Here is a 12514-nt window from a genome sequence, read left to right as displayed (position 1 = left end):
GTCCCATGTTCTATGGGATTCCCTATATACATGGGACAATTATGCGTAGAACGGCAGTATAGTTGTTGAAAATAAAGAAAAAAGTTCGATACTGATCGATAGTATCGAAAGTATCGATACTTTTCCCCCGATACATCGATACTCAGTATCGTAATAATCCAAAGTATCCCGATACCAAAGTATCCCGATACCAAAGTATCGATACTTTTTTCAGTATCGCCCATCCCTAGTTTTTGGAAATTTTATGAGACCGATCCCTTAACCCTCCAGAACTAGCGCCGTTGTATTTAGTGCAACACCTTCAGAAACTAGCGAAATCTTGTTTCAGCGCCAGCGGCTACTCATTCAGTGAGCCATTCGCGCGAGTGTCGGAGGGTTAAAAGTTCATACGAGCAAGTTTCTAATAGAAAAAAAATAATCACTCAGTTATTTTTTAATCGATTTTGATGATAAATGTGTCGTTGGATGCGGAGTTAAAGATTCTTTCAATTTTTTCATGAAAAAATCAACAAAAGAACATAACATAGCATACCGTTGGGAAGGTAATATATCATTCTTTCCAGAACATTCAAAAAATTGAAAATCGGCTGAAAAATAATCGCGCAGAAAATTCTTTAGTTGCTGCTGAAAAAATAGTTTTTGCTATAAATCGAGATTTTGAGGGTATATTAAATTGATCAAAAGTGGTTTTGTTTTGTATTTGAACACACCTAAAACCTTTAAAAGATCACTTGAAAAATGCATGCAATCCGTTTATGGATTCAACATGCAAATATTTTATCCCATATAAATTCCCTCTGAATGATGTGGCACAGGAAATATCAAATTAAATTAAAATGAACAAATAGGAACGATCAAGATTAAATAAAACAACAAAGTTTAACTAAAACCCAATTCTATTTCAACAATTTAATATTTATCATAAATATACACGATTTTTGTTAATAAAAAAGCAAATAAAAATATTAAGAGAGATAGAGTCAAATATTAAGATCTTTAAATAGTAGAAATTGAATGTTACTTGACCAAAATTATTGTTTGGACACCTTTATGTCATGATATAGCTGTTTTCTCCGAGTGAATCCTGAAGTCTTATTTGCTGCTAGAGGCATCCTGGTCATCCATAACACATGTAGTGTTCAATTGAGATGAACTCCGTCCATATGAACCACCACCACTATTCAAAGCCATTCGTTGCATTTGACGTATAACGGTAGCTGCATGATAGGCCTGCTTCCAACGTGATTTGGCGAAATTCTTTTTCAACTGCTCAGATACAGTTCCGTGTATATTTTTACTACTTGCTGCGTTACCGGAAATCCAAGGATGGGCCAATGCTTGTTTACAGGTATATCTTTTTTCTACATTAACACACATTAAATTTTTGATAAAATCTTTCGCTGATTCACTAATCTCATCCCAATAGGGGGAGTCAAACTCGAATTCGCCTTTTAAAATTTGTGCAAAAAGGTTGGCATCATTCTCGTCATAAAATGGAGGATAACCACATAGTAGAATGTAGGAGATAACTCCTATGCTCCAAACGTCAACAGCTTTTCCGTATGGCTTTTGCGCCAACACTTCAGGTGCAACATAGCCAGGAGTTCCACAAGCTGTAGCCATGAAACCCGAGTCTTCCATTTTTGAAAGCCCAAAATCACTTATCATAATTTTGCTGTCTTCCGCGGGACTATAGTATAACAGGTTTTCAGGTTTAAGATCTCTATGTACTACGCCTTGCTCATGCATATAGTCGACTGCTTCTAGTACTTGTCGAATTAAATAAGAAGCATCCTTTTCTGTGTACGATCCTTTTTCGACAATACGATCAAACAATTCTCCACCAGTAACTAGTTCCATGATTAAGTAAACTTTCAACTTATCCTCATACGTCTCAAAAAGTTGCACTATATTTGGGTGGGTAAACCAAGTTTTTTCAGAGTCTTGCTCATTCCTTTTCGCACTGAATCGTTTTAAAACACGTATCTCATTTTCCAGTGAGTCTTCCTTTCCCTTCAATGCTTTCTTATCAATAATTTTAACGGCGTATGCCTGACTCGATTCTCGATGCTCACAGAGACGTACTTCAGAGAAAGCTCCTGTTCCGAGAAGTTCTTTTATTACGTACTTGTCTTCAATGCATGGCTGTTTCTCAAATTCTTTAGTGTCTTTGCGCACTTTCTTCCCAGAATCTTTCTTTCCAAATAGCGGCATTTTTATATTTTGCGAACGTAATAGTACTACTCACTCACAAAGTGCACTATCTGAATACATACGAATTAGTTAAAATAATGCAAATAAAAAATGCACATTTGAAAGATTAGGTCTTTTGAAAAAATGCGAATATTCGAAAGCTTTCGGATGGTCAAATCACAGATGACTCGTTTAGCTACGGTGGTGAACTGGATCTGGAATTAAACAAACAAAACAAATATTATAATTCGATTCAATAAACTGTTTCCACAGAGAACAGACAAATAAGCTAGAACGATTTTTCTACAGTAAACCTGTGCAAACATTCAAATAAAACTACGTCACAAATCACCATCGTACTCAATTTCGCATACTTGAATGGTTATTGTTTTTATACCGATAGAACATAGCATGAAAATGTTAAACTTAAAACCTTTTTGATTCCACCCGGAACCGGAAATTTGGTTCAAATTGCTCTTAAATTCTAACACCATGTAAACAAGCTCGACCACAATCCCAACTAAAGATGTATTCAAAATGACTCAGGTACACGACCCCCTAAAATCATCTACAAAATCCACCCCATGACTATCTCCTTAGTGGATGAAATACTCATAATTTGTTGCTAATAATCACATTGAATGAATATGAATGAATGTATATATATATATATATATATATATATATATATATATATATATATATATATATATATATATATATATATATATATATATATATATATATATATATATATATATATGTTTGATGTTTTACATATGGCAGAAGTACCTTCAAAGTCAGTGAAAAGAACTTTTGGTAAATCAACATTGAACATGGGATATAAAGCTTCGCTTAGCTTAGTTGACCGCCCGTGAGTTTCCCGTGATTGATCAAAGCCTGTTGAAATTGCATATTGAACGAATTCTCGACAAACATATGATTACGGCCCAAAAGCCAACTGTCAAAATCCACTTTGAATGGAAATTCCGGACAAACCGTTACACGCCACAGATGTTGGTAGTAAATGAAAGAGAAAAGTTTTCTCTTTCATAAATTGTTGTGAACTGTGTTCGACTAGTAACGGTTTGTCTGGAATTTTCATTCGAAATGGATTTTGATAGTTGGCTTTTAGGCCGTAATCATATGTTTGTCGAGAATTGTATGATACTTGGGAGTAGTTCATCATACTCAACGTGCAACCTAAAGAGACTAAGATTATACTGCCGTTCTACGCATAATTGTCCCATGTATATAGGGAATCCCATAGAACATGGGACAATTAAGCTTATAACGGCAGTATAGTATGATCAAAAACGTAGATGGCCACGCCCATGCAGGTCAATTTTGGGATGGGAAGGAATGTTAGTTCAACACTTGTGACTATTACGACCGCATCGTCCACAAGTGTCATCTGCATCATCCACAAGTGTCACAGGATAGGATTGGTGTTAGTAGGTAGGGAGATGAATCAGGATATATCTTGGTAGATATTGTGATTTAGCTAAGTACCCCCGCGCTTTGTCTTTTAATTTTAGATCAAAGTTTTCAGGTATGCGACCTCCAGTAGAAATATGAATCCATTCAAATAGGCATTTTAAAAATTATTCTTCCGTGGGGCGTAATGAAAGGATAAAGCCGCGTGGAATATGATAGAGGTCTATTCATCTATAGACAATATGATCTTAGCAATATGTACGAAGTCGCTCGCGATCAATTTCCGAGAATTCGAAACGAACAATTTGAACTCCGAACAGCCGGCCATCCGGAGTAATGCTTCTTATTAACACTTCAATAATCATTTTCAAAGTTTGCAGTACAAAGAAAGCGTACAAATGTATAAAAGATATCCCAAATGAATGTGAAAAAAATCACTGCGAAATGTTAATGACAAGTTAGTATCTCCACTCTCCCTATCATACACGTTCCCATAATTGGGTTAAATACCAATTGCAAACGACATGTTTATTATGCGTAACAAATATAATAAACACTACGACAGGGGATCCCTCGGTGATCCAGAAGAAGAATGGATGGGAGAACAGCAATACTAGCAAATACTGACTACCATATGAGCGGTGCAAATTCGAACGAGTGACGTAGAGTATTGCACTGGATGATTTTGAAAAAAGGACCAGGAGTGCGATTTTACGAAGTTTTTGCTTCCGATGGCCCTACATTTTCTGACAAAGCGAAGTTCTGGAATGTTGAGATTTTGATCACTGTTTAGGAAAGTAAAAGTATCACAAAGCTAGTGTCAGGCCTTCATGAGACCTCAAGAAGTCTCTTTTGGAGGTATTCGTAAATGTAGTTTTGTCGGTAGACGGTTCCAGATTTAATAAAAAACACCCAACCTAATTTAACACATCTACAGCTCGCTTACAACATAAAAAACCTGTTTTAATCCACCTAGAGGTGCAATTGTGCCTTTCTCATTTCTCCAAACTATGATTTAATAGCTGGTTCGTACAATATAACATTATGGAAATGTGTTTCATTCTTATTACACTTGGTAAGTATATATAAGAGCACCTTTTTGCATTCATTGCGGTATCGGTTTGAATCGGAGTTTTCTATGTGATCGCACTCCACAACCCGTAACTCCGGAGCTGGAAGTCGGATGGAGATGGAATTTAATATCAGTTTCCGGGGACGCAACAAATTTCATTTGAAACTAAGTTGATCAAATCGGTCTAGCCATTTTCGAGAAACCAATATAACCGTTATTCTGAATTTGGATGCTTCCGGATCCGTCGATGGTGGTCAGTGTGGCCAAACAGACTTTGAATAACTGTTGGTGACCTAGATCTACAAATTCAACAGTTGTGTTTACATTTTGGAAAAAAAATCACCTTTTTACATTCATCGCAGAATTCGTTAGAATCGGGATTTGCTGCGTGATCGTACGTATCACCCTGTAATTCAGGAACCAGAACTCAGATCCACACAAAATTCAACAGCAGCTGATGGATTTTTCATTTAAAATCAAGTTTGTCAAAATCGGTTCAGAAAATTCCGAGAAACCGATGTGGACAAATCAACAAATTTTGTTTTGTAACCATACTCTTCAACTCGTAATCCGGAACAAGAAGTCGGTTGAAAATGAAATTCAATAGCAACCTATGGGAATATTATACCTTTCATTTGAATCTTAGTTTGTAAAAATCGGTTCAGCCATCTCCGAGAAACCGATGTGGACATTTTGTTAACAAATCCGCACATACACACACATGCTTACATACATACATACATACATACACACATACATACACACAGATATTTTGCGATCTCGGCAAACTGAGTCGAATGTTATATGAGACTCGGCCCGCCGGGCCTTGGTTGGAAAGTCGGTTTTTGGAGCAATTAGCAATTTCTATATGAGAAAGGCAAAAGAATAATATTTAACATGAGCATTCAGCATGAGTTCAATGTTATCTTCATGTGATTATATTTTGAAATGTTGGTGGAATGGGTTTGAAAGTGGAGGGAATGGGGGGTTAGTAGAGTGGGAGTGGAGGATGCGTCAGAAATCCTTCATCTTATTTCGGTATACGGGGTGGATGAAGGAAATGCGGGCGTGAGGGTGGTCCAAGGGGAGGGGAGTGATGAAGGAGGGTGGTGTAAGGGCAAGGCGGGGGGGAGGGGCGGCGACGCAATACTCAACTGAATATTTTACCTTCCATTTAAGACTTGGTTTGAGAAAATAGGTTCAGTCATCACCGAAGAACCGATGTTACTTTAATTGTGGAATATGCCCGGAATTCCGGAATCGTCGATAGTGGACAATATATTCAAAGAATGTTTGATTGGAAATCAGTGATCTAGATCTGCGATTAGAAGTAATTTGGTGACCATTTCAATAGTTTTTAGCCTCTGAGGTATTACGATTGTACCGATTTATATGGGAAATTCCAGTGTATCCTTACTAACACCCCTGTAACTCCGGAAGCAAGAGTCAGAACCGAATGAAATTCAGCAGCAGTCAATTGTATTACTGTATCTTTCATTTGAAATCAAGTTTGTAAAACTCCTCGGGGGCGTCATGAACCGTCATAGGTGGCCAATGTGGTCAAAGCTGCTTTGATTGATCATTAGTGATCCAGACCCGCAAACTAGAGTAATGTTACATCAATTTTAATATGTTTTACATCATTTGAACATCATGGTGGTACCAGTTTATATGGGAATTTGCTGTGTGACCGCACTCTTCAACCCGTAATTCCGGAACCGGAAGTCGGATCAGCTAAAAATTCAATAGCAGCTTATGGGAGCGTTGATGAAACTAAGTTTGCGAAAATCGGTTCAGCCATCTCTGAGAAAATTGTGTGAGTTTAAATGACACATACACACATACACACACACACACATACATACACACACAGACATTTGCCGATCTCGACGAACTGAATCGAATGGTGTATGACACTCGGCCCTCCGGGCCTCGGTTAAGAAGTCGATTTTTACAGTGATTGCATAGCCTTTTTATATAAGAAAGGCAAAACTTTGTGTGCAATTCGACAGCTTCATCTTAGGCCAATTCAATAAATTTCCTACATGCAAGCTTCCTTTTTTTTAAAAACGGGTTTTAAACCAAAGCTTTGGAAGTTAAACCTTGGCGTGGAAGTGCCGGTATATTAATATATTCTGTTACTTAGTGTAGAATTAGGTTTCGTCCTTTACGGCTAATATACAACCGCCAGAAGAAAGTGATTCACTAAATACACAGTGGAAAGAGGGTAATATGGAAAACCTTAAAGTCCGTCCAGGTTAAGTCTTCGGTACGGAGCAATACCTCGACCTAGGAGCTCCTAGCATGTTGTTAGTCGCCTCTTACGACATGGAAACAGTTCCCAGAGGTTCTATTCTTGGCTGAAATAGTGCAAAAAGATTTCAGCCCGCCGGACACCACACGGCTTAAGATTGAACATGGGATATAAAGAAATAAAAATTGGCGTAAAGTCACCCCCACAGGGGGGCTACCCGAGCAGAGTCTGACAACAAATTGAAAACTAAACTTGATGTTGTGATGTTCGGCAAATGATTACTCAGGTTGTTGTCGTTTTAGTCGTTTTAACGGTTAAAAGATCAAAATGGAGAGCAGCAAAATTGTCCTATGACATCAAACAGAAAACTAATTCTACTATCAGTGAGAGTAAATTGAAAGCTCATCGAGATGTTGAAATTTTTTTTGATAACAAAATATGTATTCATTTTGATGTTTCACCAAAGAAATATAAACATAGAAAATTCTTCTAAGAAAGAAGGATAGCAAAACGAAATCAAAATTTGATGTCATATTTAAAAAATCTAAAACTGATAGCAAAATAAGATTTCAATTTGATGCTATTATCAAAATATGATTTCTACTTGTTGGAATTTTGATGTTCGACTTTGCTCGGGAACTTTACGCCAAACAGTTTTTTTTTCCAAAATCATGTTAACTTTTTGATTTATTGTTATGCTCGTTATTTATGTATGAATGCAAATGAATGTCGTGCTCGTAAAAATAAAAGGGTATGTTCAAGAACTGCGAACCATGCATCCAATAACCTTGTTTTCGGAGAGTCAATAAGTCCTACAATGAAAAACAACAAACGGAGAAAAAACGCTTTTCATAATAGGGGAACTGGGGGTAAGCCCGACACCCTGGGTAAGCACGACACCCCACGACTTTTCCCATATATCAAATTTTAAATCATACAATAATGACAGGATATTAATAGTACGATTATTTTAGGCATTTCGATACACATCGATGCCATATGGATTCATTAAACGCCAACGAAAACAACAAAACAAGCGAAAGCAAAGTTGATGCGCTTTTGGATGTTATTTTTAGTTGATACATTTTACGGAAATAACACAAAAGCTTTGAAAATAACCAGTTTTTGTGTCACACATTCTATTCTACTCTCCATATCGTTATTTGTGTGTATTGAAGATAAGTTTGAGTATTTCAATACTGTTAATTGAGCATTTAACAATAAGGGGCCATGCATAAATGACGTAGCATTTTGGGGGTAGGAAGGGTATACCAAATTTGTGACGAAGTGTGACGATGGGGAGGGTAGGGTCAGAAGTTGTGCGAAGTAGCATTAAGTTTAAATTTTTTTGACGGGCACCCGTTAATTCTAGGGGCAGATCACTTGTGATGCATGTTTAAAAATCAGCTAATGCATTTCTTTCCATCAAAATAAAAATTCAAAATGTATTTTGTGTTACGTGCAATGTATTTTGCGTTGCGTGTAAGACGTCAAAACCCTACAAAAAATCAGTCCTACATTCAACAAAACGTCGAACAAAGTGAATCAGCGTAGGACATTTGTTGAACAAAATTTTCTGCGAGGGAGTGCAAAGTTGATACAAAAATGGAAATTAAATGCATTTTTTCTAATTTGATGCAAATTTGTTATATATTTCTAGAGTGACCTGCCCCTAGTATTAATTAGATTAATTAGAGAAAACAATTTAATGTTCCTCCATTCCCAAGTTGCTTTTCACGCGGTTTTTCATTTTGTAAATTTTACTGTTCGAGGAATGGCAGGCTCGCAAAGAAATTGAAAGATTTTTCATGCGGATTTAAATTTCCACATTAGTTAGCTAATATTGCTAACTAGTAGACTTATTTTGGTAGCTGATTTAAATTTTCTTTCAGATTCAATCAAAGAAAATTTAGTAATTTAGTTGAGCTTATACCACAGACTAACAGACATAACACTATGAGGGAATTCCCTAAAAAACATCGATCCGACAATTTTCCCAGAACACTAGCTCCACCTTTTATTCACGGTCCCAAACACTCAATTACTGGTGGGTTTCCTCTCAGGTTTGTGAATAATTTTTCACTAGTGGTCTATCCCCCATATGCTTGTTCATATGTCAGTGGCGCCATAATTTCAACTGTGGCCACAGTCCCAACTGTAAATATATTTAAAATGACCGTTAAAGCGGGCGAAGCTTTGTTTTTGAGTGTTATGTCTGTTAGTCTGTGCTTATACTTCCTAAAATCGTTGGCCGCTGCAGGATTGTGAACTTCTCTTCATGCTTTATGACATGTAAAATGCTAAACAAAACTATCCACACTATTTTTGTCATAAAATGGGCTTGTTTAGTAGGCAATTTGCTGTTATAATGAAAATGTTGATAAAAGTCGTCAAACATTTTGTAAGGACATATATTTAAAAGAATTGAAAAACATATGTAATTTTTTCATCTCCCTGTCGCGTTGCATGGGGGGTGCTTAGGGAAATGCTGCGTCATTTACAAGGGGGAGGTTAGAATTTTGTGACCAAATGCTTCGAGGGGGGAGGGAGGGGTCGAAAATCGCCAGAAAAAAGCTACGTCATTTGTGTACGGCCCCTAATGTGCGCTGTTGGGGTAAGACCGACAGTTTTTGGGTGGGGTAAGACCGACACGGTGTTTAGATGATTGGGTTCGTTTTTGATTCTATACAAACGACTGGGTATATTTGTTGTGTTCAATTATACAATAATTACGTCATGTTAATAATTGAAATATACGGAAACTATGTTTTTTTGTATTTATTTATCAGTATTATCTCAAGCCGACCAAAAAAAAATAAGTTTTAAATTGAACGTGATTCATAGTTATATTACAAAAAGAAATGAAAAGTATAATCTAATATGAGATTTTGAAATGTTATTGATGAAAAATTTTCATTGACTGTCGGATTATTGATCAACAGTGTTCCGAAAAATCACAACACAAACCGGATAGCTTACTACGAAGCGTGCGTCACTTTCAAGTGAATGAGTCCTAGTAACAGCGTATATAATCTGCTTGCAGAACAGCTCTTCTTCGTCATAATGGCTATACAAGTGGCAATAAAGTTCGAAAGAATTACTTGAGAAAACCCGTGCCATAATATAAACCATGCGTTAAACATTATTTATTCATAACACCACGCATTCGAATGTTCTTCCTCTTGCTACGCGATGAAACTACAGAAAGCATGCGTTTGCATCACATATAGTCATATACACATAAGTGCACTTTATCACACATACACAATACATTCTTAATGGAAAAAAATTGGACAAAAAGAAAGTTCAAAAGGGGGTCGCTCTTGCCCCTTTGGGGTGTCGGTCTTACCCGCAGCGTTTTTAAAATGTCATTTTTCCCCATTTTTTGGCAACTAATAATTTTCAATGAATTCAATTTTTTGAAACGCTGGAAAAATTATATTTATATATATATATATATATATATATATATATATATATATATATATATATATATATATATATATATATATATATATATATATATATATATATATATATATATATATATATATATATATATATATATATATATATATATATATATATATATATATATATATATATATATATATATATATATATATATATATATATATATATATATATATATATATATATATATATATATATATATATATATATATATATATATATATATATATATATATATATATATATATATATATATATATATATATATATATATATATATATATATATATACAGGGTATTTGGTTCATGGTTAAGAATCTCTCGGGGGGTGATAGACTGCCATATTTGGAGAAAGAAATTGTTCTACACATACCACCAAATCTCAACCGTTACAGAGTTATTGAACTTTTTGTGTAAAAAACTTATTTGTCTTAAAATACCTCTAACTTTAAAAGTATACTTTGTATTTTAAATGTTTTAGTTCCATTCGAAAGGTGAGAAAATTTCGCATTGAGTGATGCTCTCACATGTTTCAGCTAATGAGCTTAAGTAGCATTTTCAAAGTAATTTATTGAAAATTAAACAATTTCAAACGATTTTTCGATTCATTTCTTGAAAATCCTAATAGTTAACCTCATTATTTTAATAATTCAGATTGTTAGTTTTGATGAGCTGCTTAATTTGTTCTTTGACATGATACACTTACCTTTTCTTATTTTCATGATTTTGGGTTATTCAACATGGATATTTCTATCTCATTTTCACTAGTACCAGCTCTAATTGAAAAATTACGGCACTTATTGTACTTTTTTTCTTTTTATTCGAAAGCCAGGAAAATTTTACAGTGAAAAATGAATTAATACCTTTCAGTTAAGTGAATTTAGTATTCTTTCAAAAGTAAATTAGTTTAAAGTTAGTGCTATTATTAGCATTTTCGTTAATTTTCTTGAAATAGTAAATAATAAACATCACCATTATTATCATGGAAATAATGCATCTCAGCAAGTTCTACAGTTATTTCTTTGACTCCATTCAATTATCTGTTTTGGTTTCGACGCAAAATCGTTTTTATCACATCGTTTCATATGCAAAAATAACGATTTCGAACCCACTACATTTGTGGCGAGCTCATGCTGTGTTAACTATTAAATAGCAGCAAAATGAAAATAGATATAGACAAAGTGTCTAATAAAAAGTTATAGAGAACATTAAGGGGCATCAAATGAACAATAGTAATGATAAATTTTGTTGATTAATAATTAGAATAATTTAAAAACTCTCCAAAAAACACAAATTTTGAGTTATTTCGTTAGTAAAAAATCGTTTAGTACACTTAACTAAAAGATACTTGTACATACACTGATAGGAATTTTTCTCAGCTTTCCAATGAAATCTTGTAAATAACGATATAAAGCATATTTTTTAGATTAGAGTCTTTTAAGCAGTCGGTACAGGAAAAGTATAGTAATGAAATTACAAAGAAATGAGAAGAGATAGAAATATGACGTCCAAGAACAAATTAATTTGTTGAACGGTTCCTAATTTTTTAATATTTTAATTTTTTTGCTGCCTGTGAAGCTGTGTAGAATTGTCATTTTCAAATAAAGTAATAAGGGAGATCATAATCATTATTTCTGACGTGTTATTTTATTTTAGTAAACTTATGTTCTAACGTTATATTCACGATGCTACTCCAATCTTAATCCCTGGATGATTCGTTCAAAAGTTTTGGTTAAAATCAAATAGTGCTTCATGGCCGGAGTCACTCTTGCTGGCGTATAGTGACAGATACTGCCCGGTTTACTCAATTAACCTACCTTTAGTTAACGGGGAACTCTATAGCAGTTCCATTTTCAGCTCCCAGGGATCTGGTGAGCATCAGTTGAGCTTCAAAATAACGGGAATCTTTCCCACTTCAGTCTTGTTTTAATTTTAATTTGCTCAACGTATATTATTGTACGCAAAAAATACATTAAAATAATTCTGATACAACTCGAGCCCAAGTCCTTTAGATCACATGTTTCGGATTATACCGTCTGGACTATATTTCTGCTTAACACCAACGGTATAACTGGTGACCACAA

General features: G+C 34.9%; 1 protein-coding gene across 4 annotated transcripts in view; it reads right to left on the bottom strand.

Moving 5' to 3' along the window:
- LOC131689707 (calcium/calmodulin-dependent protein kinase type 1) overlaps window positions 1-12514 on the bottom strand; it is a 128373-nt gene that overhangs the window by 30975 nt on the left and 84884 nt on the right. For all 4 annotated transcript variants that reach the window (XM_058974976.1, XM_058974975.1, XM_058974977.1 and 1 more), the window contains one exon: window positions 1047-2408. In XM_058974976.1, the coding sequence (XP_058830959.1) occupies window positions 1093-2214 (1122 nt within the window). In that variant the 5' untranslated portion in view covers window positions 2215-2408 and the 3' untranslated portion in view covers window positions 1047-1092. The remainder of the gene's footprint in view (window positions 1-1046; window positions 2409-12514) is intronic.

The sequence above is a fragment of the Topomyia yanbarensis genome, chromosome 3 (assembly GCF_030247195.1).
Source record: "Topomyia yanbarensis strain Yona2022 chromosome 3, ASM3024719v1, whole genome shotgun sequence".
Lineage (NCBI taxonomy): Eukaryota > Metazoa > Arthropoda > Insecta > Diptera > Culicidae > Topomyia > Topomyia yanbarensis.
Note: the sequence above shows the minus strand (reverse complement) of the source record. Positions and strands in the feature narration are given on the sequence as shown.